This window comes from Halichoeres trimaculatus, unplaced genomic scaffold (assembly GCF_033239565.1).
Source record: "Halichoeres trimaculatus isolate MK-OKI-2021-1 unplaced genomic scaffold, fHalTri1.1 fHalTri1_scaffold_2, whole genome shotgun sequence".
In the NCBI taxonomy this organism is placed as follows: domain Eukaryota; kingdom Metazoa; phylum Chordata; class Actinopteri; order Labriformes; family Labridae; genus Halichoeres; species Halichoeres trimaculatus.
In genome coordinates, this window is record NW_027437180.1 from 17,213,727 (window position 1) to 17,239,433 (window position 25,707).

A 25,707-nucleotide genomic window follows, 5' to 3' on the forward strand; every position below is an offset into this window, starting at 1 on the left:
ATAAATAAATAGAAACTTGACACAATGAGAAAACAAATATAGCTTTCCCTTAAATGGGAAGGGCATCAAATAAAAAATATATGTATTAGATCTTATTTATTACTATTAGGGCAATTCACCCGATTTACCTATTTACGGTAACGGGCTTCCGTAGTGTCACACACTTCCATACTTCCAACTTGATTAAGCTTATCATTTAAGTACAGTAGACGTCTACCAGCAGAACCTTTATCGTTTGTCGCTGGGGAGGCGTTTCCTCGAGATATCACTCCGCTGTTTACTTCCGGGGACAGGCGGAAGTATACCAAGAGGTTCGTGGAGGTGACCGAATGGTGGCTAGCCATTACATTTAAGGAATAACGCATTAAAACTCATCAAACAACGTGATATAACTTGGCGTTAAGTTCGCAAACGAGGTCGGCGCCATGGGAGCTCACCTGGTCAAACGGTACATCACCGAAACTGATACCGAGCCGGACCCAAGAAAGAAGTTTGAGTTCGACCCGAATTTCGGTTTTGAAGACAGAAAAGAGAGAGGTCAGTAAGCGATTAGCTGCTCCGAGGGAATCATAAATAATCATTGTTAGCCCATAACATCTGCGTTTCGGTTTATGTCATAAAGTGGACTGTTAGCTTAGCGTGCCTGGCGTTAGCCATGTTAGCTTTCTGCTCCTAACAATTATGTGTAGCTTCTTAGCTACCTGGTGTCTTCAAGTGTGTGAACGGATGCTGTCTACCCCTTTTCATCAACTGTATCCAATCTAACCTCTACATATTGTACGATTACTGTTAAAACACGGCGTTACAACCATAAAACCTATTCATAACAACATATACTAATGCATTTATCTTTAACCATTGCACTGTTAAAAAGGGCTTTTCATTTTATCAAAGGTGTATGATAATTTTGTTAGTAATAACGCTTGTTTAGTGTAGTTCTGTTCAAAACTAAAGGACACTTGATCTATAAAATGAAGATTTAAAGATCAGGACTAAACAAGAAACACAAAAAAAGCAATACACAAATCAACCACCAGGTTATTTTTTTAATAATAATATTATTCTTATACATTTGAAAGTTACCCTTGGTGTCTTACCTTCCTTGTAGTCTGCTGGGCGACTGTCAGTCTGCAGTCTTCTGTATGATTGTGTAGCTGTCTGAACCAGATTAGGACCATTTCAAGGACCAGAAGTACATTGCAGGTGTTTCTGGTTAATTATCTGAATAGGATTAATTTACAATATTTAACTTTTCACAATTTTCTTATTTAATGAGAAAGTAAATGTGGGATTGTAGGCCATAATTATCACAATTTAGAAAATAAATGCCAAAATATATCACTCTGTGTATTGAATCTATTCAGCAAATGAGTTTCTCTTTTTGATTTGAGCTACGGCAATAAAAATTTCCACTGTGTTCTAATTTATAAAGATGTAACTTAATATGTTTGTTTTGCAAATAAATTTTTGTCACTTTTCAATTTAATCATAGTTGAAAGCAAAGAGTGAGACGTTACATTTGCACATTCTGACAGTACTTATAGTCCTGAAACAAAAAACGCTCATGCAGGGTGAGCAATTTCATTTCAAACCTAAAAGGTACTAAATTATGACAACAGCATTCAGTGCTGTCTTGTATAAAAAAAGGAGGGGCATCTTATAAAGATGTGTTTCAGTATGAATAACTTGGACCTAAACGCTCACTTTGTCAAATCCTCCACCAGTTTCTAGCATTGAACGCAGATTCTTTTATCACTAAAGATAAAATTTGTCTTTCTCTTGTCAGTGATGATTGCGACTCAGGAGCAGATGAACCTGGCCCAGGTGCCTTTGGAGCAGAGGGACTACTGTGCTCACTACCTTATTAAACTAATGAAATGCAAGAGAGACAGCTATCCCAACGTCATAGCCTGCAAGAAAGAGAGACATGACTGGGACTACTGCCAACACCAGGAGTAAGTGCTGAAGTATTTTTCTGACTTAATGAACGTGTTTGATCAACCTTTTTTTCTGAAAGAGATTAATTTGAATAATCAAAATTGTTATGATTTTGTGACATCTGCACCAGTCTGTTGTTAGAGCTTTTGACTCTTGATGAAAGAGTGATATTATTTATACAATTACTAGAGCTGCACGATTTGGGGAAAATGTGCGATTGGCGATTAGGTGGACAATATTGCGATTGCGATTGTGCTTGCGATTTAATTAAAAAAGTTGTGTCATGAGTCTACAGACTTGTTTGGTTATCGTGGAGAAAAATCAAGAAAAAAGCAGAGATGGATTACTGAGGATTTTAATTGTGTAATAATTCTCAAAATATCCAAACTTACTATATACAAACAACAATGTACAGCACAATAGTACTGTCTTGTTTGTATTCAAAATAGCACATTTATGCCACTTTTGCTTTGCATGTTTTGAAAATTACATCTTTTTGCTGTGTCTTTCAACCGGTAACCAAAATAACACCAAATAACAGAGGTAGAGTTTCTTTTCGCCATGAGCGCCTCACTTACTTCTTTGTGCTCCATCTTGTCTGATTAAACTGGCGTACCAGGGGGGCAGGTAGTCACATGACCAGTTAAAACAGTGACTGATGGTCATCTCACGATTGCTCTCTTATTCAGTCACACACACACACACACACACACACACACACACACACACACACACACACACACACACACACACACACACACACACACACACATACACATACATCACTCACACAAACACGCTCATTTTTTTACACTTTTTAAAAATAATTTTCCAATTGCACCTCTTTCGCGATTATATAATTGCATCTGCTGACATTGCGATTGCGATAATCGTGCAGCTCTAACAATTACCCAGTAAGCTGGAGCATCTGGAGCACCAAAGTATTTCTCTGAGACTGATTTTTATGCTCTGAGTTTAATTTAATCTGTGTTTTTCTTTCCTTTAGCTATGTGATGCGTATGAAGGAGTATGAGAGAGAGAGGAGGCTCCAGCTGAGGAAGAAGAGAATCGCGGCGAAGGCTGAAGCTGCATGATCAGTTTATTCACTGATGTTCTTCTTCTGTGTATATATGCTGATATTAACAATAAACACGATTGTTTAAGCTCTCATACCTTTAGCCTTTTAATGTCAAGACTTTAAACCAGAGTGACACATTTTAATTTACCACTTACCTTTTTTTTTTTTTTGCTTATATACTTTTTTTTTCCTGTATTCACCAAAGATTTGCATTGTTGCTTCTTTTCCAAGCAAATGAAGAAATTTTTCAGGTCAAAGTTTGTAGTATGAAATACGTTGACAGCTACATTATTGCAGATGTGCTCTGTCTGACATTAACTGACACTTTGAAAAATGATACAAACAACAACTGATAGCTTTAGTCCTGAATCTTGTAATTTGTACAATAAGATCCAACTCAAAATAGCGCAGTTTTTAGTACAAATACATGACACCTGTAACTCAGAGCAAGGCAACACATTGATTTACCTTTTTTAATAAATTACTTCAGACATCAACAAAATTAAATGCTGTCATGAATCCAGATTTAGATCAATGGATATCAACAACTGAACAGAGGAAGTTTTGCTTAATATTACCATATGCAGTCAGCACAATAACAGTTTTCAATGACAGTAGACCGGGTTTACACATCTTGTGATTTATATGTACAGTACATTGTTAAGCGTACAACAGGAGTCTGAAGGCAGAGACTGCTCTGATAAAAAAAAACAAAAAACCAACAAGTTTGTTTGTAGGCGGTGAAAAAGCAAGTTAAGTTGTTTTTTAACAGTATTGCTGAACATGACAGGATCAAAGACAGGATGGGACAGACAATCTGAGGGGGGGTCAGGCTGCTTAAGTCAGTCAACTCAGTTCCAGTGTGGGTTTTAGGGAGGGAAAAGGAAGGGACGCCATATCAATGAGGGCAGGGACTGGAAGCGGGGGTGGTGTACTTGACTCCTAAAAAGCAGGAGCGTTTCATGGGTGAGGGAGCGGCTGGATCTTTCACTACAGGACGAAGGGCAGGATGGGCGAGCGGAGAGGGGGGTAGTCACGAAACTCCTTCAGGTAGCTGCGGTGCTTCCCCTTGGCCCACACAGTCATCTGGATGAAGCCCACCATGGTGAAGAAAGCCACCGGCAGACACTGGGTCATCAGGGTGAAACCAAGCCAGGAGCCCAGCTGCAGGAACAGAAGAAATGTCACACATGCACACACCACAAGAGGGCAGCAGCTAAAACCTGAGCTCCCAAAACTTTCTGACCCTGATTCACAGAAGGATTCTCCAGCTTTTCCCACATGTGAAACAGGGTAAACATGAAGTATCAGACAGAATAACAACACAGATCCAGTCCTAGATTACAACATTTCAATCAGTGTCTTTGTTTGAAGATACGTTTGATGATCAATGCTGATGTTAATGCTACATGGTTTTTAAACTATAAATCAAACGTTTACCTCATAGGTGTAGTTGGGGCAGGAGACCAGCAGGAAGATCCAGGTGAAGGGGTTCTTAGTAGGGTAGGGGATCTTCCTCGTCTTTGAGCCTAGAAAGTGTAGTATGTAAAAAAAAAAAAAAGGGAATTAGACACATTCATCCTGTCGTTCTTGATCGTGTGTGGTCTGATAGAAATCAGTAAAATCTGGACGGAATATCACAAACTAAACCTCTCCTTAACAGAGTGCCCATCAATTAGCTCATGACCTCCTAAAATCCTCTCAACACAATTTCTGCCAGATTTTCCCACTACTGTTTCTGTCATCTTGACTCTGATTCTCTTTCTTTGTGTGAGCTGAGCTCACTTTTCAGAAATTCACGCGGCTCAAATCAGGATTGACCAATACCTAAACAGCTGAAGGTTTAAACCAAAATTCTGATTTGTTTAAAGCAGGGGTCTTAAACCTGTGGCTCTGGAGCCTCATGCGGCTCTTTGACTCCTTTGCAATGGCTTCTTGTAGCTTTAAAAATATTATTATATTTTATATATTATTAATAAATATATATTATTATATATTATCAATAAAGGGCTTTAAATATTTTAATAACGACACAGACACTAAGTAAAATCATAATATAAAATTTGGACTAAAAATGCATCACCTCTTAAAACAAAGCTCTAATTTTTTTGTGATTTTTTTTTTTTTTTTTTTTTTGGGGGGGGGGGGGGGGGGGATTTTTTATTTCAATTTTTGACATTTTTTGCAAATTAAGAAAAAGAATTCCACTTTTTTAAAAGATTTTGCAAATTTTTATTTTTTGTATAAATCCCTCTTTTTTTCCATTTTAGAAAGATTTAACAATTTTTGGAAATTAAGCAAAATTTTGAAATTGCATTATTAAGGTTTTCTTTTTTTTTTTTTGCAAATTTATATAATTTCACCAATTTCCTTGAAATTTTGCACATTTTTTAAATTTATTTTTTATTTTGCAAGGTTTTTAATCTTTTTTTCAATTTCCAAATTTTGCAAAATTTAAAAAATCTATGACACTACAAATTTCTTTTTTTTTTCTTAAATTTGCAAATTTTTTTTTTTTTAAATAATAAACAAAAATAAAAAACGAAGATATCACATGTACAAATTTATAAACACTGAAACTTCTTGTTTAGATAATTATTCACCTGATTATACACTATTTTTAGTCTTAGGACGCGGTCACACTGGCCAATCGTGCCGTGCCTAAGCACGCTTCAGCCGTAAAGCACGTTTGGAAAGGCCAGTGTGACCGCAACTGTACCATGCTCAAGCACGATTCCCTTCCGTGCTTCGGCACGCTTCGAAGAGGTGGGCTTCGGCAAGGTTTACTTCATGCACGAGCACAAGCACGCGGACAGCGCGTGCAATCCATTACGTATAATAACCGCGAGCGCATCTCTCGACAATCATTTTAAAAAAGCAGGGGTGTTAGAGGGCTGTGTCGGGCGAAAACGACTTAATGTAAGTCAAAAAGTCTCTCAAGTTGCAGCAGTGCTCTCTGTGTCTCATTGTGCTGACTCTGATGAGATCGCGCTTCATATAAACAAATGCTTCACGATGACGTAGGCGGGCTGTGCGCATCTGTGATACTCGCTAAAGTCTGGTTCGTGTTGGGATAGTGTGACCGCCGGCCGTACTCTACAGCTGGGGAACAGCGCTGCAGGGGGAAATCCAGCTTAGGCACGGCACGATTTGGATGGCCAGTGTGACCGCGTCCTTAATGTAAAGATAAAGTAGATTTTGTGGCTCCCAAATGACTTTCATCCAGGTGAGCTGAGGCAAACAGGCTTCTTTGAAATTAAAGGTTGCAGACCCCAGGTTTAAAGGCATGAGCTTCAGATTCAAGTATACAACTATTTTTAACTTGTGTGTGTGTGTGTGTGTGTGTGTGTGTGTGTGTGTGTGTGTGTGTGTGTGTGTGTGTGTGTGTGTGTGTGTGTGTGTGTGTGTGTGTGTGTGTGTGTGTGTGTGTGTGTGAGTGAGTGAGTGTGAGATTTGGGGGGGGGCGTACCTGGTGGACGGAGGTTACGGAGAGCAATGTGGATGGAAAAGTTCCCGATCTGGCAAAACTAAGAAAAAAAACAAGCGACATAGGCGATTAAATGGTGCATGTAATAAGATCAAAAATACATTCAGGGTCAATGATTGTTTCTTTTATGACAATAGTCTATAAAAAAGAAAAGAAAAGAACTACCAAAAACAGGATGAGGGCAAGTCGGATTTGTTGCTCCCCGTAGGCTGGAAGAGAAAAAAGTAAACACTGGAAATGAAAACAGAGAACACATTTCACATCAGATACATGAGTATTTGGATGTAGGATTACTCACTGGGCGGTGTGTACAGCGGGTGGTTGATGTAATATGCCATCCATGCTGCAAAGCCCCAGTAGTAGGTACAGTTCTGAAACAGAAAGTATCAGTCTTTCACTCCATTCCTCATCAATCACCTTCATTCACTACATTTTAATGCACAGCCAGGTGTAAAAGATGAGCACGAGTAGGGGTGAGAGAGTTTACCTTAAAGATGTTGCGTAACGGCATCGTTCCGTGAGAAAAGCGATGCACAAACAGCGTCTCCAGCAGCCTCTTGACATAGTGGAAGGAGTGACACATGCAGGCAAGGCTGCAAACAGAAACAACATACATGTTGGCTGGATCACAGTGACTGATTGAGGATACAGGTTTAAGGTATCAGTTTGTCACAGAGAGGTGAGAAGACCGACACCGCTCTTGTCAATGCAGCGGCATTGCTACAAACAGAATATGAGGGTTGCAATGAGACATCGGTTTATTAATCAAGCTTCTCAGGGTGGCTTCTAATAAACTTAAATCAAACAGTAACTTTTATCACACAGTATTTCACCACATATATCTTGCTATGGTCAAGTTGGTCCCCCATTTCTCCATTAAGCAACAAAAATAATAATGTTTAGATCCCCTGATCAACCACACATCCACCAGCAGCTGTCTATCACAAATCTGTCACAGTCAGCTGACTGCTGACGCTTTTTATGCATCATTTGGCATCAGTTCATTTCCTTATGGTAGTCTGACAGTTGCATTAAGTAACATGCACGCCTGAAGGCATGTCAGTCCATGAGGGTCAGAGATACTCACTGTACAACCCAGTGTTTACTGGTGGTAAAGTCGTATTTAGGTGCGTAGATGAAGGGAACTCTGAAGTAGAACATCAGATAGATGACCAGAGGGCCGGTATACTCTGTCAGGAAGACCTGAAAAAAGGAAAGAGACAAGATGAATCAGAGAGCATCTAAAGACTTAGGTCTCTTCACACAAAAAAACTCTTGACATTTTCTAGATTATTTCAGGACATTCAGCTACATTCAGGAAATGACTTTGACTAAAGCCTTTTACTAGCAGGACGTAATCAGTGCTAGACATGCTTTACAACTGGAAATGGTATGACTGGCTTTGTTAAAGGGGTGGATAAGTAAAGCAGGCAGGAGTCATCTCCTTCTGTCATATTAACTGTGTGTTTGTTATATCATAACATTGTGTTTCAGAACATTTTGAAAATGCAGATGTAGCTTTAAAAAAAAACAAACTGGTGGCGTTGGGTCTCCCTGTGCCTGCACGCTAAGTTCTGGTCTATGATCTGCTCTATGTTGTACTCACTGTCACCCAGCTGATCTGGGCTCCCAGGTCTCTGAAATAGAAGGTTGCGGTTGTTCCCACAGGAAGATGCTGCAGAACGTCCTCATCTTTCAGAGACTTCCCCTCTGAAACACACACGTACACACACACACATACATGTTTTTACGTCATGACTAAATCATGATCAAAGATAGCAGAAGAAGTGCTCTGCTGGCTTCAGGAAGTCTGACTGAACACTGGCTCTCTTACTGGGGTCAAGGCGGATGGACTGTCTAGCTGGATACCACTGAGGATCTGAAACAAACAGAAACATGAGAATCAAATAACAGGACACGAAGAGGTTACACCTGGATCTCTGGCTGAATCTCAAATCAGATAAATGACCGGGATGGTACTCACGGCTCTTGTGGAACATAGACTTTATCTCCCCAATCGTGGCATTTGGCTCGACCTACAAACAACATGGCAATTAGTGAGTAAAGGGACACATACACACAGGCGCAGACACATCCACAGTAACAGATATTAACCCTGTTTTTTTCCATTCCCGGTGATCAGGGATAAATTTAGCCCTGGCTGCACCCACACATTCAATGGATGTGGACTATTTAACAGCTGGTATTGGGGTTTCAAACACCCAAGCAGCAGATACAGACAGACAGATACACACACCCACACACACACACATATGCATAGGAACAATCTCAGTACATGACCTTGTGTGTGACTGCCAACAATGGACAACAACTCCAAGTATAAATACAATAGCAACAACACAAACAGACACACACACGAACCACCTGGCCAACATTTGTTTTCCATGAGCTGATGAAGAGACTTGATGTTTTTTTTTACAACAGTAAAGCCGTTTGGGCTCCAATATCTAATCTGAAACAAGCGGCAACCTCCCAGCTAAAACTTATGCAGACGTGGTTAAAACTGTGGTTCTTCAATAGTCCACTTTAAGCTGGATGCATAAAAACTAGAAACCACTTACATGCCAAGCCAACTAAACCCATCTTTTTAGTAAAAATAAAAAGATTCGCAGCCTGGTTTAAAATATGATTTTGGTCTGAATAGCTCTTTTCTCCACCAGCACGGTCTGCACATAGGGTTTTTTTTTTTATAGCTTGTTACTTTTGAAGTTATAAACTTACAATTCCCATATAAGGGGATGGTCTACTTGACTGAAAGGCGGTCTCCATCTATCAATAAAACCCAGTGATCAAAATAACATTCAAAGAAAATGATTAAGTCACTGTGGACACAAGGTTTTTAGTACCACAGAAAGTTCAAACAAAAGTTATCATCATATCATTTTTACTTTAGAGTTCAGCTCTGAGGTTTTTTTAGGTGTACCAAAAGTATCTTATCATCCTTATTTCACCCTGCTCAAAATTAGGGATAGACAATATTATCTGCAAGTTATTGGCCGATATTGGCTTGAAAATGAAATATCAGATATGTGTAGTGATGGGTATCGAATTAGGTACTTTTATAGGTACTGAATTCTGTCAAAAGTACCAGGTACCAATTCATGGAAAATCAAAAGATACCATGTTTAGGTAACAAAACACATCCTTGTGACTGTGAGGGATTGGAATAGTAGGCGATTTTCCTGACCACCAAATAATAAATATGTAAAATTAAAGAAATTTGAGATTTTATTATTACTAACTTTTATTAAATTGATATTTTTTTACCACATGAAAACAAAAAAATATCGGAAATTGGTACCGTTGAGCACCGATACCGATTGCCAGGTACCTTATCGGTACCGTATCGGTTCATTTTTGAAGGGTACCCATCCCTAGATATCTGCCAACATGTTGATATAATTAACCCATAACATAACGGGCTGCTGCTTAGTGCTTACTTGATTAAATGTCTGACCTCGGCCCCATGAGCCGAAGCTGCTGCAAATGTGTTATGTAATTTTTTTATTGTTTGCACATCACCTCCCTGTTACACATTGTTTGTAGCTCATAGAATTATGCAGTGTGGACAGAACCCACTTATCCAAGTTCTGATTAGGGACTGAAGCTGCATATACTTTTTGCGCTTTTTGCACAGTACGGATAGAGCAGTCGCATATTTGGCTCCTGTTTTAAGTTTAATTTGAATAAAAGCAGCAGTCTGTACAGTACATGTAGCTGACTAATTTAGCCACATTTACTCTCGAAGAGTAAACCATTTTATTTGATTTATGTTTAACTGTTGTACAGCTGCACTTCACACATGCTTCCTCTGAACAGGGGTTATGTTTACTAACTATATCAATCATGAAATTAAAGCTGCAAGCGTTAGACGGGTCCTCGGGCTCCTGTCGGTTTTCCCTCCAATGTGTCCAACAAAATAGGACGAACATTTCGGCGTTTGTTTCATCTGTCTACGACATTCCTAGCCCCAGTTACGGCTGTTTTGGTATGTGTAGGCTGGAAGTGAGCCTAATGGTTCTGAGAGAATATTATGGGATGTCAGGGAGTCAGTTGATACCATGGCAACGTATCCTCTGCTATGCTGAATGACATCACCAGCTGCATGTTTGGAATTCTAATTAGCGTGACACGAGTGTGACTAGAGGCTGGAGGGAGAGTTTATCAGCCATCTAATGTAAAGAAATCCTCACAGAGTCCACAATTTTACCCCAATCTGTGTCAAAAAATATCATATTTGATAGTAGAGCTTGTGAGGAATCCATTTTTGGCATTTTCAAAGCTGTACGAGTTACACTTTTTTCTCTAGAAGCCCAAATGTGTCACTAAACCAGTGGAAAAGTGCTAGAAATGGATTTTGTATTTAAGAGAAATGGCCGAACTACTTGTCCTGTAGGCCACAATGTTGGCTTAATCTGTGTAAAAATATCATGTGGTTGTAGGGGATTTTGTCAGGAATCCAACCATGTAATTTTTAAAGCTCTATGAGTTGTAGTTTTTTGTCTAGAGGCCCAAATGCGGCACTAGAAGAATGAGTGTTTTGACCTGAAATCGGTTCTCCTCATCTGCTAACATGGAGAAATCCTAAAGTGGCCAAAAGCGGTCGGCGACTTTGAGGGCTCGCCATTCGAAAACCGGGCCCGAAACAACAATTTCCTTCAGAACTTTTGTAGATCAGGGTCTGGTCTGTCATGTGAGGCAATTTTCAAACATGTACCATTTTTGGTTTGGGAGGAGATCATTTTGGCAGAAAGGGTGAAAATATGTGGGGAATTTTACTTTGGGGGGAAATTGCCGGCTTCCTGTTGGAGATAGGTCAGGGGTATCAGTGTATGATTTTTGCGTCTCGATGACACGAACGTTTTGGTGTTGGTTTCATCTCTCTACGACATTCCTAGCCCGAGCTAGGGCTCTTAGCGTGTGCCTAGGTGGCGCTATTGAGCTTATTATGGGATGTCGGGGGGTCATGTTTGGTATCAAATTTCACACGATCCTGATGTGTGCGCCAATTTTGGTGAGTTTTCGAGCATGTTTAGGGGGTCTAATTTGCGTTCTCGGGGCGGATGGAATAATAAGAAAAAAGAAACGGACGAAAAACAAACTACACCTTCTAGCCCTGCTAGAAGGTGCCCTCTGCTCAGGCCGAGGACCCTAATGAACCAAATGTGCCCTGGTTGTGGGCACTGTTTTATGATTGTAGGATGTATCATTTTGCATTATCTTCTTTGAAAGAAAATGTCATGAACAAAAATGTAGTTTTAAGTATTTTTCTTGTTTTTCACAAAAAATGACTATTACAGAACAAGTGTGTTGAGTATGCACCATAATACTGTAAACTACTTCCAAAACGAAAGAGAGTTAATGATCTCAGCAATTAAGTGTGCGGAAAAAACATCAGTATTGGTAATCGACTGAATAAGTTGTAAAACATCAGCATATTGTATATTGGGAAAAAAAATCTAATACCATGCATCCTTACTCCCTACAATCTGTCTTTTCACTGGGTCTTGTTTGGTTTACTGGGTCACATAGAGCACTCACTTTTATTTCGGTACATTTCACAAACTTCTAGAAATCCCCCACAGGGGATCTAAATATGAAAAAAAAATTTTTTAAAGAAATATCTCACCATGAATTATGTTCATGACACAGAAATTCAGAAGTTACAGTTCATATTTTTGAGTGAGCCGCTTTAAACATTGAGGGTTACGGTTAAAGAGCTTGACTGTATCAACGAATCTAAAAGGACTGATACTGATGACTCTTTTCCTGGACTCATCATCCATCCCTGCTCATTGTAAACAGCAGTGAAAGAAAACAAAAAGGTTTTTGTCTGCTTCGTTTATGAAGAGACACACTTGATGACAGATCCAGTTTTCCTCTTAAAGCTGCACACATATCATATGATCCCCGTGTAGCTGAGTGAGGAGGGCTGCTGCTGCTGTAACAGACTTGGCTTCCCTTCACGGCGTCTTGTGGACCACGGGCCATTTTCAGCTACATGACATCACTGAGGAAACTCCTCTCTGTGACCCCAGCAACCCTCCCCCCTCCCTCCCTCTGTAAGGGCTTTTCTAGAAGCCTGACCCAGACATGATACAGTTTTATTTCTAACGCTGTCTGTCAGTGTAGCTCTGCACAGACACCAGTCCCTCATCATGCCCTTCTGAACAAATCTAATTCTCTGTCATTCCTTTTAGCAGGTGTAAAGATGGCACACGCTATCGCCATGGAAACTCTACTAATCCGACAACAGCGTATAATCCACTGAGGATAGCACTTTACTCTTTGTGATCCTGAGGAGCAGCCTTTGATAAGCCGAGTCTGTCCGGCTGGTGGACTAACACCGCAGTAAACTTGGCGAGGATCGACACAGACAGGCCGCCCACTAACATTAACTCCTAACACATTCAAGCTTCTGCCTCTGATGTTCAGACGTAGCGTTTACTGAGAAGAGGCCTAGACACTACAATAAAACATATCCTTTCCTCAAGCTGTTACCACAAATATTTAACAAATCTAATCTGGTAATGCCCAAAGGAATGGATAGTTTAAACCTTGTCAGACTGCAGCAGCTGGCTTCATTCTAACTGTGCAGGCAGGGGGCTGAAATCTGGGACTTGAAACAACCCCAACAACATTATTTCACGACAGGAAACAGCCTTAAACAGCCTGAGAATTAACAAACCCCTGAAGGCTACAAGACTTTGTGTGTACCTTTAACTTTTTATCCCTTAAAGTTGAACTTTATCAGCATCATGGACCAAAGTCTTGAATAAGAAAAGTGACAAATGGGCAAATGTAGCTCAGAGGTATTTGAGTCATCATGGTATACCAGTAACTATCTTTTCAACAAACAAAATGCTGACACTGTATTTAAAAGAATGACTGAGCAAAATCGTGTAACATACTGACATTATAGAGGTTTTGATTAGGGGTTAGGGGTTTGATTAGGGATGAGTACCTTTCGCATTAGAAACAATATGGTACTGCTGCCAGGTACCTGGCAATAAGTATGTGTACTCAACGGAACCAATTTTTGGTACTGAAGTGTGTTTATGTGGTAATAAAATTTATCTTTTGTAAACAATAAAACTCCAAAGTTTTTCAATTTCACTTTTTTCAATTTATTTCTCAATACATATTTGCATGATGTGTTCACATCCAGCATGAAAAATGCCTGCTCTATGCTCCCTCACAGTCGCAAGGTTGTGTTTAGGTACATAAACATGGTACTGATTGATTTTACATGAATCGGTACTCGTTTCTACAGACAGAATTTGTTTGGTACCTAAAAAGTGCTTAATTTGGTACCCATCTCAGCAGAAGAAAAGGACTTGATAACTAACAGACTAGTCGGCTTGTATCCCACTCAGTGTGTGCATGCAGCTATGGTCATAGTTCAATGGTGAAGTCACAGTTGGGGATCTGATCTTGTTGGCGTATACATGTAGAAAAGAGAACTGGACTTCAGGGCGAGAACAGGGCTGTGACTTTTTTGATAAGCAAAGCTGGGAATTTATCAGACTATTTCAGTTTACCCAGAGAGGAAGCATCATTCCAATGATAATGGCTGAGATGGGTACCGCTGTGGCGCTTTATGTTTTTATGTCTGTAAGTGCCATGTTGCTTGTTTCTTGTGTTAGAACCACAGACTGTGCGAGCACAGTGACCTTATTTATCATGGTCATCTACTTCCTCTTCTGGCTGAAAGACAAGTTGTCCAAGACCTGCCAAATCCAACGATACTCCAATAGCAATAACATTATCTAGGTAGATCGAGCTATGCTCTGTCCGCTTTCAGTCCAACTAAGCTGTTAACATGCATTTTAATAGTCCAAAGTTCAGTGACTCTAGAGTCATTTTAGAGTCAAAATTAAAAAATGTCACTTTCACTGACTTTCAGTTGTTGATGCACATGTGAGTGTTGTCGTTGTTTTGTTTCTTGTTGTTGTGGAGAGCTGAGAGAGAGTCAGGCGAGTATCATACAGGCAGCAAAGCAAGCCCAAATAAGTTACTACACTTTAGAAACAAGCCCCAAAACCAGAAACCCACAACTGGTCAGATTTGTGAGCAACTTTTCAGAAAAACAAGCCTAAAGTCGCGTATAATGAGCAGACTTTTCAACACTGACTGACAGTGGGTGCTGCGTTGTACAGAGACTTCTTGGTCAACAATTAGCCAAAGTGGTTGGTGCTACACTTAAACAAAAGATCTGCCCAACCATTAGAGACAACATAACACTTGGTTTTTACAAACTGTTGCTAAAGCTTAACACACAGACAGCAAACAAATGCAGCTCCACAGTCAGTTTGTCTGCAAACTGCAGTGAAGCTCTGAATGACTCACAGAGGGATACTGAGCCTGTGGCAGTCCTTGTCTACAAGAACCTACATCCTCCCAGTGTTGTTAACAATGAGGGCTTTAAGCAGACCGTACACACACTGAAACCACAGCACGTCAGACCAACATGAGAACACATGACAGAAGATGCAGATGAAGGGACCTTTATTTTGTTTATTTAAGAAAATTTCAACACTAATTATTGATCAAATATTACTGTTAAGTGTACTGTAATGCATGATATGGGTATTTATGTCTTTGATGCATATTATTAAATTAGTTACATTTTTCCCCGAGTACATGGGCCCAATATTGTTATATTTGTTGACTGACAGCAAACACTACATCAGAGACTTGCAGGAATACAGAATTACTCTGTAATGCAGGACCAGGCACTGCCCCTGTTGGGTTAAGTAAGAAGCAGACACACAGCAAAAGTATAATTCAATGTGCACAAGAGAATTTTATTTTATTTTTTATGTTAATTAAAGCTGGATTAGAAAAATGAACTTCATCTTAAACACAACTGTGAGCTGTCCTTAAAAGATAAAGGAAAGGAATCAGGACTCACCTTGTCCAGGAAGCAGAGCTTGTCCTTGGTTTTGGCGTCCAGTATCTCCACCTCAAAGAAAACAACAGCCTTTTTAGCTTTTTTTGCAGGTTTACGTTTGACCGGAGCTGGAGCCAGCATAGGGACAGCTGCAGTTGCCACCGCTGTCCCGTTAGCTGGCTTTTTACCCCCCGTGGCCTCAAGTGCTAGTGCATCCATGTCCACAGTCCTCCTCCTGCTCAGTTTCTCCCTGTCTTCCCTTCACTTCTTTCTTCACCTCAGTACAGTTTATTCAAAATCCTCGTCAAACCACTGAGGAGACAGGCAGCACTCAGCTGTGGAAATAAATCTGTCTGCCCCCCACCTCCCTCCCCTGCCCCTCCCTCTTCCTCCTCTCTGTCATTCTCTCACCCTCCCTCCCTCTTTCATTCCTTCACTTCTGCTCACTGCTTTATTTAACTGCCAGCCGAGCCATGGAGCGCCGACATATGAAACATGGGTGTGCACAGTTGCGTACACAGGAATGCCGTGCACTCTGTACACAGTATATCAACTGTGCGTATCCAATGAAGGAAACTTCTGGGCTAAGGAGCAGGGGCTATGTTTCAGAGCTGCACTGACTTGGTTTTGAAACATAACCCCACCCTTAAAACCGACACCTGATGACTCCCTGACACCTCTCAACCCCTGGCTAAGTGGGAAGATGGAGGTGAGGTAACATGACAAACATTAACCCTCCTGCTTCCTAGTCTGACCCCTCTCTTCCTCTCCCCAGCTAAATATAAACGTCTACTGCTAACTCTGCACAACCAGCCCTCTCAGTAAAGATCTCACATCCATTTATCTTTGTGTACTGATGTCATTGCCCCACACATTACATGGACATCAGTCTATCTACAGATCTGTTTCACATCACCGCCCTTTGATCTGACCCTCACACACACCTGCATGAACAAGTTGAGGGTCTCACACACACGTCTTTTACAACACTGTGTACTTTGAAACTCGACTCAAAGGCAACATATCTCTGTCACTCGCAGGGGGGAGTCGCTGTACGCTGCCACCAAGGGGTGATAATACTCCAGACTATGAGGGATTAGTTAGGGAACTCCCTCCCTCCCACCCCCCTGGGGAAGCCTACCCCCAGCCCACCACGCTCTAATGGGGCTACGGTTTCCATGCTGAGTGAAAACAAACAGTAACAAGTGGAGACGTTAAGGTTTAAAGACTAAAGAATATTTTACTAAAGGACTTGAACAAGTTTTTATGACCATGACTGATTTATGGAAACCCCACGTTAAGAAAGCCAACAAAAATAAATCAACACGATGACTGAAGGGTTCAAATCTGAGACTGTGTAAGAGGATTAGAAGTCAAAGATTTACTAATCGGTAGATTAATTTTGTTTTAAATTTGATTGGTTAAAGCATCTAATACCACCTAGAGTGCAGAATAATGCATCAACAGTTAATAAATTAATGATTTATTGTCCCAAAAATATTGACACTTTTTCTTTTCCTTTAATAAATTAGCTTAAATTATTATTTTTGTGCAACTCACATTAACTCTCTGACATGGTAAATATTTTTTCAAAACAGCTGTTTTTGCAGAACCCCATCTGACACCTTCCTTGCAGAAAGATTGACAGGTGCAAAACAAACTATATAGAAATAATTTATCTTCTTCCAAGTGGTGTGGATTACTTTGGTAGGTCATTAAGAAGTGTCAACATTAATTCCAGTTCATTTCATCTAAAAATCTTTAAAAATCATAATGCTAGCTTTAAGTTGTAGTAGTTAGGGCTTTAAAACAAGTGACTTAAAAAAATAAATGCTGAATTCCAACATAAAATCAGGATTGAATGTCTTTGCTGGCACATTTAAAATAGCATTATTCCAAATGTCACTTAATATTTTTAAAGTCTGTACTGAAAATTTACAGTGACACCTATCAGTGTCTTGATTTGGTAAACAAATGAAATGAATTGTATGATCTATTGTGTTAAAACTTATAGCCCGTGGGGTAAAACATACAGCTGCATAAAGCAAGTACTGGATAGAGAAAAGAAACATTACAAGTTTTTGAAGTTCCCCTTTTTTATAGAGTGGTGACAATAACTTATAGACAAGTTGCTTTTTGATTTTTATTTTCACATGAAACATGTTCAAGCTTAGAATTATTCAATTCTAAAATAACTAATCAACAAAACAAAAAACCAACAGTGACTATTTTCAGCACATTATTTTATAAGTTAGTTTGATCCTGCTATCCACCAAGAGGGGTCGCAGCTAGCAACATTAGCAACTATCTTTAGCAAAGCCTGTATCTGGTCTTTAACCATACTGGTGTCAAGTACTTATTCGTCACAAAAATTGAAGAGTATTGTGTTAATGAAAATAAAACATGGGCGTTTTGTTTTTCCATGATTTAGAACTTCAGGCCAAAGTTGTTACTTTGTCTGTACAAGAAAAACATACATGTGGGTTTAAATCATTCACGACATATGACACTGTGGGGAAGTCTTTGGGGATATGACCCCATCTAAGTCTTGTGTGTGCCAGGGGTATCCGGTACCCTGAACTTCCCTCCTTACATCTATATAAAGCCTCTTTTTGGCAGAGACTGTCTGTTTGGGTAGCACACTCTACTCTGACAGTGAAGAAGGAAGAAATGGCTTTTAATTGTTAAAGCAAACTGTTTTATAGTCCTAGTTTTCTCTCAATCTGGCTTACTCAGGTAAGGGTCTTATTTTTTTTTTTTTTAATTTTATTCTCAGATGTTTCTTTTTTCTTTTTTTTTCTGTAAACACAGCAGGTACTGATGGTAAGGCTGATCAGTAAAGAAAGTGATGCAACCCTCTCAGTTCTGTCCAGTGCAAATGAAATAAAGCCATAAATTCACAGCTTAACAAAACAACTATTTTTAGATGGTGTAATAAAGACTAAAACTGTGGCATTTTGGGCTTTTTAAATGATTACTGCTATCTTTGCTAAGCTGCTATTTTTTCACCTTTAAGAAACTATTTTACAAAGAGGTTTAACAGTTGAAACAATTGACAAACAGGTGAAATTATTCATAAATATTGAATCTTTATAGAGACACTGAACAATACTAAAAATGATCCAAATTACAGAACACCTGTTTGAACTGCTGTGATCATTTACCTGTAGATCTGTGCTCTAGTTATTTTATCTTCGCTATTCAACTTGATTTGACCCCATACATAATCGATCAATGTTTTCCATTGTTCTATCTGTTCTTTTTTATTTATTTTTTTTAACAAAGCTTGAAAAAGCCACATTTGTCTACAGAGACAGCACAGCCACAGGTTGGGTCAGTTTCTGTCATGCTGCTTCAAATCCTGTCTGGTGGGTTTTAGTGTACGAAACTATTTGCTAACATGTGCAGACTTTCAGGGCTCAAAGGAGTCAGGCAACTAAGTCAAATACAATTGAAGACATCCAATACTTTGGGGGTTACTTTAGCAGTGCTGAGACTGCGTACTTGACTGTTCACCTGCATTGTTGAGTAATAACAAGATAAGAAAGGCCACGAGCCTTCCCAGCCAGAGATGGCGATAATGTAGAGTACTGTCCTGTATCAGAGGTTTTGTGATAATCTTCCAGATGCAGTGAACGTTTGTCGTATCCCTTCACAATGCACATTGCAACAGTACTTCGTTATAACAGGGGGGATGCTTCTCCTTCAGGCACCATCTTAGCCATAACATCGTTATAGCCCGGGGACGAGAGGCCACAAATCCCCGGTCATAGCAACCAGCCCCGGACAGGCGGTGTGACTTCAGCACGCTATCCTGACGGTTCACGTTTACAGCCTCAAGTGTAACAGTACCAGTGAATTAAGGTCTCAGGGGAATAACAGGGGATATTTGATTTTGAATTATTAAATAAATTTTGGCTCAGCAAAGCATTTCATTGATGGTTTAGAGTTTCAAAGACCACTCACCTCGTAGTGCTTCATCTTGGCAATAGTCAACCCCTTCCTTAATATCCAAGATGACTGACAGGTCTGCACCCAATGGGAGGGGTAATATCCGGCTGTTGGGGCCATGGCAGGCGGATCTTAGATTCGTAGACAACCAATCAGAACAAGCGGCACTCACGCCATCACTCCCATAGTGTCAGAGACGTAGCCAATGAGATTTGAGAAAGCGGAGAGGTCGCGGCTGTGCTGAGATAATTGCTTGACTATCGACTTTGTCCGTTTGTACGCATGCTCAGTCGTTCATCTGGCGACGATGAATCAACCTATCAGTTTTTTAGGGCGCTATCTTCCTTTAAACCCAACAGTGTTTTCTGCAAAAATAAGATGTTTAAACATCTCTGAGCTTGTATTGGATTTTTTTGTACTGTGAATTTTCCACAGCAAACTAAGATAGCTTCAAATGCTATAAATGATTAAATCATCCTTTAAATGCATAAACTTACCCAAATAAGTGGTTTAAAAAGTTATATTTCACCAACAATCTGTTTAAAAAGTGTTGTCCTGTGTCTTCATCAACATAAACCGCTGTCAAGAAAATAGTTGAATCATGTTTGTCTGGGGTCCTTTTACAGTTTGATTTCAAGATTGTGAAAACATTGGTTCCATTTATAGACTTTTGTGCACCATTTACCCCCTCTTTAAACCCTCTCTAAACTTTCCTATATGCAGCTTGAGGAATTGCAAAGACATGCACAGAAAATATAAAAGCACTGCTGACTGATTTCAAGGGAACCTTCCTTTCTTTGAATTGTTGGTGAGCATGTGCATTAAATCACAAAAAACATTAACTGACGTCAAGAAAAAAAATCTAAATAGGCAGATACTCAAGAGTCTTCAAAGACTTTTGCTCTGAGCTTAAGAGAGGAAGAAGAAAAAGGTAGAAACTCTGTTCTTCAGACCTTTTCACACCTGCAGTGGCCCAGAAAAACTGGTTTTTACAACCAAGTTTTTCAAAAGTCTATTCCAGTTTTCGCTTGGGATATACAGATTAAATGCCAAGGAATTGTTTCCCTACGGTTGGAGTTGGCCATGCGTCTGTCCATGTTATGTTCAAGTGTTCAACATCCAAATAAATACGTACCATAAACCAAAAGGTCCACAATTCCGTATTTTTATTGAGTAAAAAAATGTTGAGCTGTATCTGCACATACATTGACATTGCAGTGGAATTACATTGACACTGAGGAGCTTAAACAAGCCCGTTCATGTGTCAAATCAGAAATGCTGCTTTCAAATACAACCGGTTCATTTGTACTCTTCTGTACGCAGTCATTCAAAGCAGTAAATGTGAACATTTTTACCAGCAGTTGCACTTTTGTTGTATGAACAGTTTTTTCTGTTGCCTGGTTGTTTTGTCAACCTCTACAGGTCCGAAAATTGTTCAAATTTAACTGAGTTTCAGGCCCAAGGCAGCTTATTATTCAAAGTTTACAGTTAATTTCCATGCTTTTCATTTATTTTAAATGAGATGACATTTAAACCTTTAAAGCACAAAATGAAATGAAATTAGATAATTCAACTGACTTTTCAAATTCCCTTTTTTTTTCAATAACCTCCTGAAGGATAGGGGAAAGTAGCACCATGTCCTCTGTTTCTACTTGGAACACCGGGGAAGGGATGACAGAGATTTGATCTGGACCACACCCCAGTCTAACAACAGGAGATGCCAGCAGTTAATCATCTGCAGTTCATTTGGTATGGGCAGTGTATTTCTTATTTTGTAGCACTGAGTATGTCCAAGACACGGTGCGTATTTTGTGCGTGTGTATGTGTGTGTGAACAGAACATGATTAGGTTTCTTGATGCGGTGTTATTAAATTGACTGCTTGTGATCAATATTAGCTCATAGTGCAGAACTGTTTGTGTGCGTGTGTGTTGCTGAATTGCGTGATTTTTAATAACATATCACAACCACTCTTTTCCTCTTTCTTGCCGTACTGACTTTTGGAAGACACATGGACATGTTGCATATCTGAGCAGGGAAATTTCCGGTAGGTCCTGAATGCAGCATGCTATGACGTCTACGTGGGCGTGTCTTAGTCGAGCTGTCACAGTTGAGATTGTTCAGGCTCGTTGTGGAAAACTCTGGAAGTTTCTGTGCTCTTTATAAAGACAAATAGGGGGGTCAATCTCTGACCAGACACACGGAACGACGGAGCACGTTTGATGTACGTTTAACATCAGCCGGACAGCTTTAACATCAACTCAAAGAGCTGCTTGATGAGGAAAATGGGTAAAGACTACTACGACATTTTGGGAATTAAGAGAGGAGCGTCGGAGGACGACATAAAGAAGGCGTATCGCAAGCAGGCTCTGCGCTATCATCCCGACAAAAACAAATCACCAGGGGCCGAGGACAAGTTTAAAGAAATCGCTGAAGCCTACGACGTTTTGAGTGACCCAAAGAAAAAGGACATCTACGATCGTTATGGTGAAGATGGTAAGGTCTTTTCATCAGTTAGCAGAGCGTTTTGGAGTCAGACTGAGAAACCAGGGCTTTGTATGGACATATTCTGACCGTACATGTCCGTTAGAAAATGTGACGTATGAACGTGAACATGAATGGAATGAACAGACGTTAATATTGTTGAGCATGTAATGGCGCTGCCCGCTTCTCTCTGCTCTGTCCTTATGAGGCTTGTTTCTCAGCCAGGATAGGCGATGATGAGTAAAACACACACTACATGTTCTTACTCGTTTATTTTAAAACACTTACATTTCAGATGTTTAATGTAGAGCTGTCTCATTTCAGATGGATGATATAAAGCTGAACAGGAAAAGTGCATATTTGACGTGTTTGTGTGTGTTGGAGGGAGGGGGCAGTATAAGCCTGCGTGTAGATGTTTGTATGGTGTGTCACTGAGCATGTTGATTTTGACGCGTGGAAACATGACAGGTGGGGCTAAAGCACTCCACTGAAATACTTAACCTTTATTTGGCTGTGCTTAATAAAATAGACTTCAAAGTGTTGACCCAATTAACCCCTGAAACATTTGAAATTTGACATATGAGGAGGAGAATTACCATGGTAACAGCATCATCTGGATCAACAGTCTTGAGGGTCAGCAGCACTGAGCCTACTTTATCCTCCCACTAACCAGCAAGATTGGAATTAACCTCAACGAAAAAAAAAAAATTGACATCAGTATTTATTGCTGCAACGGAATAAATACAGCTATGTTGAAACAATTAAAAAATAGAGTGTGCCTTCAATATTTTATATTATTTAGACAAAAATGCTGGAGAGTAGTTCTTCAGAAAAAAAGGACTACCAACCACCATCAAAGATCCAGTCCAGCGATATTTCGTAGGTTTGTGTCACATTTTTCATGGTGATGTGTGTACACAATGAGGTGAAGTTTTTTAGGCCTGTCTGTCATTCATATAAAAGCTACTCACCAAGAGAGGAAGGAGAAAAGCAGAGGACATTTTTCACTCTTTTTTTGGATTACCAAAGAAGAATATTGGAATATTCTACACATCAATATAAATCGATGTAAAAATTTTATCGATATAAAAATTTGCATTCATTTTTTGTTCACACAGATCCTTTTCGTGTCCAAATTAATTCAAGTTTGCTCTTTGCCAAACTATAAGCAAGAACAGATAGGTCACTGCAAAAACTGAAAGTGGGGTTAGAACATTTTTTTAGCAGTTCAGGTAACATCTTTGGCTTTTGATTCAGTTTTTCAGTAATTTGATGAATGTAAGGAGCACACTGCAGTAATCTGCGCCGCAAGTGTTTTCAAAATGAACATGAAAAATGATTTTGTGGTTGTTCTTGCTTCTGAGCCACTCCTTTTATGTCCATAATGAGTGCTGATCTGACTCACAGAGTGGCTTTGTGGTACAGCTTAAGAGCAAGTGTTAGAAAATCTCAGAATGGAGAGTGTAAAGTCTGCATGCCACACCTTGAACTGAAGAGCCTTTAACATTGAACCAACTTATATTTTCATGGTCAGGTGTGAACATGTTCTTTCAATAACCAGCCAAAACCAGTCTTCACGTGATCTTATCATATCAGCCCTGAGCTAATCTCTAAACCTGCAAAAAGCTGAATCTTGACACCTTAAGTCGGCCAAGTGTCAACAGCGTTTACTTATTTCCTGTCATTCTTGTTTCCAAAGCTCCACTGGGGATTGGTTTTGAAACAAATAAATTAACTCTAATATGCAGGTTTCTCTGAGTTGCACTAAAGTCAAAGGGCTTTCCTTTCATAAAGAAATGTACTGAACAGAGATGCAGTGTTTTTTCATTGTTACACAGCATATTAATCAAACCTTTCCTTCACTTAGGTCTGAAAGGCGGAGGCCCCTCAGGCGGTGGTGGCCCTGGTACCTTCAGCTACACCTTCCAGGGAGACCCTCATGCCATCTTCGAAGAGTTCTTTGGCGGGCGTAACCCTTTTGGACAGTTCTTTGGAGGCCAAAACGGTGGCATGGACGAGAACATGGACACTGACGACCCTTTTGCCCGCTTTGGGATGGGGACTGCTGGAATGGGCGGGTTCCCTGGCTCCTTCAACTCTAACATTGGTGGGATGGGGGGAATGGGAGGAATGGGGGGAATGGGGAGGATGGGCGGTCAAAGCGTTGTAAAGAAGCAACAGGATCCTCCTGTTGTTCATGATCTGCGGGTGACCCTGGAAGAAGTTCTGTCAGGATGTACCAAGAAAATGAAGATCTCACGTAAAAGACTGAACCCTGACAGGCGCTCAGTAAGGACAGAGGACAAAATCCTGGAGGTGCAGATTAAGAAGGGGTGGAAAGAAGGCACAAAAATTACATTTCCAAAAGAGGGCGACGAAACACCTACAAACATTCCAGCTGATGTGGTCTTTGTGCTGAAAGACAAGCCACATCCTGTTTTCAAACGTGATGGCTCTGACATCCTTTACACTGCAAAGATCTCACTCAGAGACGTAAGTTAAGATGATTTTTCTTTTGATTTTTAAGTCCTTATGGTTGAGTAAACCAGTTAAAGAGCATAAGGAAAACTCAGATGTGTTTAGGAAAATATACGTGCAGAATTGAATTTCTTTGACTGGTGCCTCACACCCCTGATTAACATTTTCCCCATTTCTTTTTTTCCTTCTGTACCATCAGGCCTTGTGTGGCTGCTCAATCGATGCGCCCACGCTGGAGGGCAGAACAGTGACTGTGACAGCAACAGATATTGTGCAGCCAGGAATGAAGCGACGCATCAGCGGCGAGGGGCTGCCTTATCCCAAACGCCCTGATCGACGAGGGGACCTGATAGTGGAGTACGAGGTGAAATTTCCAGAGAGGCTCAGTCAGAGCGCCCGGGACACCATAGCTCAGGTCCTCCCAAGATCTTAGAGGACTCAAATGGGACTTCATGCACTCTGCTTTCTACTTTCTGTTATCATCACACGGATGTTTATGTGGAGTTACACGCTGGAAAAAGAGATGGCAGCCTCTTAGGATGAATGTTCCTGCTTATATGATGTCATCCTTTGTGTAAACAACTACCCTTAAAAATGCATATGATGGGTAACTGCAGGGCTGTACTGTTTTTTTTGTAAATAGTAAACTTTATGAAATTATATTTTGGTCAAAAGAGATGTCCTCTTGGGATATAAAAACATTGCACTGTTCTGTGTTGGTTTATATTGAAGGTTTACCTTGTAAAGACTTTTCTGATTTGGGAAAAAAAATATGTTTGAAAGTTTTGAAGCTGTACAGAAAAAAAGATTAAACAGTGCTGTAAAAACTGAGCAGCCTCATTGTTCTTCACTGAACAGGTTCTTCATAACAAGGTTTGTTTCCACTGGAGCCACTTCCCTCTAAGTCAAAGAGACACTAAAAATAGAGCTACAGGACTTAAGAAATGTTTCGTTTTCTGCTATTTCTTTCCGTCAGTTTTCTCCATCATTTATTATGTGTTGAGTAAGTTCCTTATCAGCGTACTCCAATCAACAGCACTGGATACTTTGAGCTGTCATGTTCAGAAAAATGTACATAAGCTGGAGAGTAGAAGAAACACCCAAGAAACATCAATTTTTTTTTTCCTCTCATAAGATAAATACCTCTTACACAACTGTCATTTGAGATCATTGCTTTACCTCATACTTAAGAGGAAGTATTATGATTTTCCGTATTTAAAACATGGATATAAAGTAACAAGGCTGGATGTTCATACGTAAGGTGTGCAGATTTTCAAACCACAACATATTCATATGCATCAGAAATCCTTGAATCTGACTGAGGCCTGCTCAAATCTTTGATCGAAAAATTGCACAAATTCACAAGATTAGCTGAAAAG

General features: G+C 39.9%; 3 protein-coding genes across 4 annotated transcripts; 2 read left to right on the plus strand and 1 right to left on the minus strand.

The window, feature by feature from the left end:
* Positions 1-277: 277 nt before the first annotated feature.
* On the plus strand, positions 278-3,108 carry ndufb7 (NADH:ubiquinone oxidoreductase subunit B7). The gene is made up of 3 exons (XM_074688427.1): positions 278-537; positions 1,787-1,955; positions 2,945-3,108. The coding sequence occupies exons 1-3, from the start codon at positions 426-428 to the stop codon at positions 3,030-3,032; spliced, it is 369 nt and encodes a 122-aa protein (XP_074544528.1). The 5' UTR covers positions 278-425; the 3' UTR covers positions 3,033-3,108.
* Positions 3,109-3,164: 56 nt separating this feature from the next.
* Positions 3,165-19,450, minus strand: tecrb (trans-2,3-enoyl-CoA reductase b). Of its 2 annotated transcripts, XM_074688413.1 has the most exons (12): positions 19,384-19,450; positions 15,439-15,489; positions 8,488-8,539; positions 8,338-8,382; positions 8,110-8,213; positions 7,591-7,706; positions 6,991-7,096; positions 6,802-6,874; positions 6,669-6,712; positions 6,486-6,543; positions 4,457-4,545; positions 3,165-4,180 (listed from the first exon to the last, which is right to left on the minus strand). In XM_074688413.1, the coding sequence occupies exons 1-12, from the start codon at positions 19,396-19,398 to the stop codon at positions 4,007-4,009; spliced, it is 927 nt and encodes a 308-aa protein (XP_074544514.1). In that variant the 5' UTR covers positions 19,399-19,450; the 3' UTR covers positions 3,165-4,006. The 2 variants fall into 2 exon arrangements, with proteins under 2 accessions (XP_074544514.1, XP_074544505.1); XM_074688404.1 differs by lacking the exon at positions 19,384-19,450 and having other exon boundaries at positions 15,439-15,719.
* Positions 19,451-21,445: 1,995 nt separating this feature from the next.
* dnajb1b (DnaJ heat shock protein family (Hsp40) member B1b) lies at positions 21,446-25,124 on the plus strand. The gene is made up of 3 exons (XM_074688393.1): positions 21,446-21,862; positions 23,718-24,343; positions 24,528-25,124. Exons 1-3 carry the CDS (start codon positions 21,643-21,645, stop codon positions 24,759-24,761), a joined length of 1,080 nt encoding a protein of 359 aa, XP_074544494.1. The 5' UTR covers positions 21,446-21,642; the 3' UTR covers positions 24,762-25,124.
* The last annotated feature ends 583 nt before the right edge of the window (positions 25,125-25,707 follow it).

Excerpts from the sequence above, each read along its gene's own strand:
- ndufb7 (XM_074688427.1), top strand. The coding sequence starts at position 426 with ATGGGAGCTCACCTGGTCAAACGGTACATCACCGAAACTGATACCGAG. Across the intron at positions 538-1,786 it reads TGAAGACAGAAAAGAGAGAG|TGATGATTGCGACTCAGGAG; the intron begins GTCAGTAAGCGA and ends TTCTCTTGTCAG. Across the intron at positions 1,956-2,944 it reads GACTACTGCCAACACCAGGA|CTATGTGATGCGTATGAAGG; the intron begins GTAAGTGCTGAA and ends TCTTTCCTTTAG.
- dnajb1b (XM_074688393.1), top strand. The coding sequence starts at position 21,643 with ATGAGGAAAATGGGTAAAGACTACTACGACATTTTGGGAATTAAGAGA. Across the intron at positions 21,863-23,717 it reads CGATCGTTATGGTGAAGATG|GTCTGAAAGGCGGAGGCCCC; the intron begins GTAAGGTCTTTT and ends TCCTTCACTTAG. Across the intron at positions 24,344-24,527 it reads CAAAGATCTCACTCAGAGAC|GCCTTGTGTGGCTGCTCAAT; the intron begins GTAAGTTAAGAT and ends CTGTACCATCAG.
- tecrb (XM_074688404.1), bottom strand. The coding sequence starts at position 15,636 with ATGGATGCACTAGCACTTGAGGCCACGGGGGGTAAAAAGCCAGCTAAC. Across the intron at positions 7,707-8,109 it reads CCCAGATCAGCTGGGTGACA|GTCTTCCTGACAGAGTATAC; the intron begins GTGAGTACAACA and ends TCCTTTTTTCAG. Across the intron at positions 4,181-4,456 it reads GCCCCAACTACACCTATGAG|CTGGGCTCCTGGCTTGGTTT; the intron begins GTAAACGTTTGA and ends CTGTTCCTGCAG.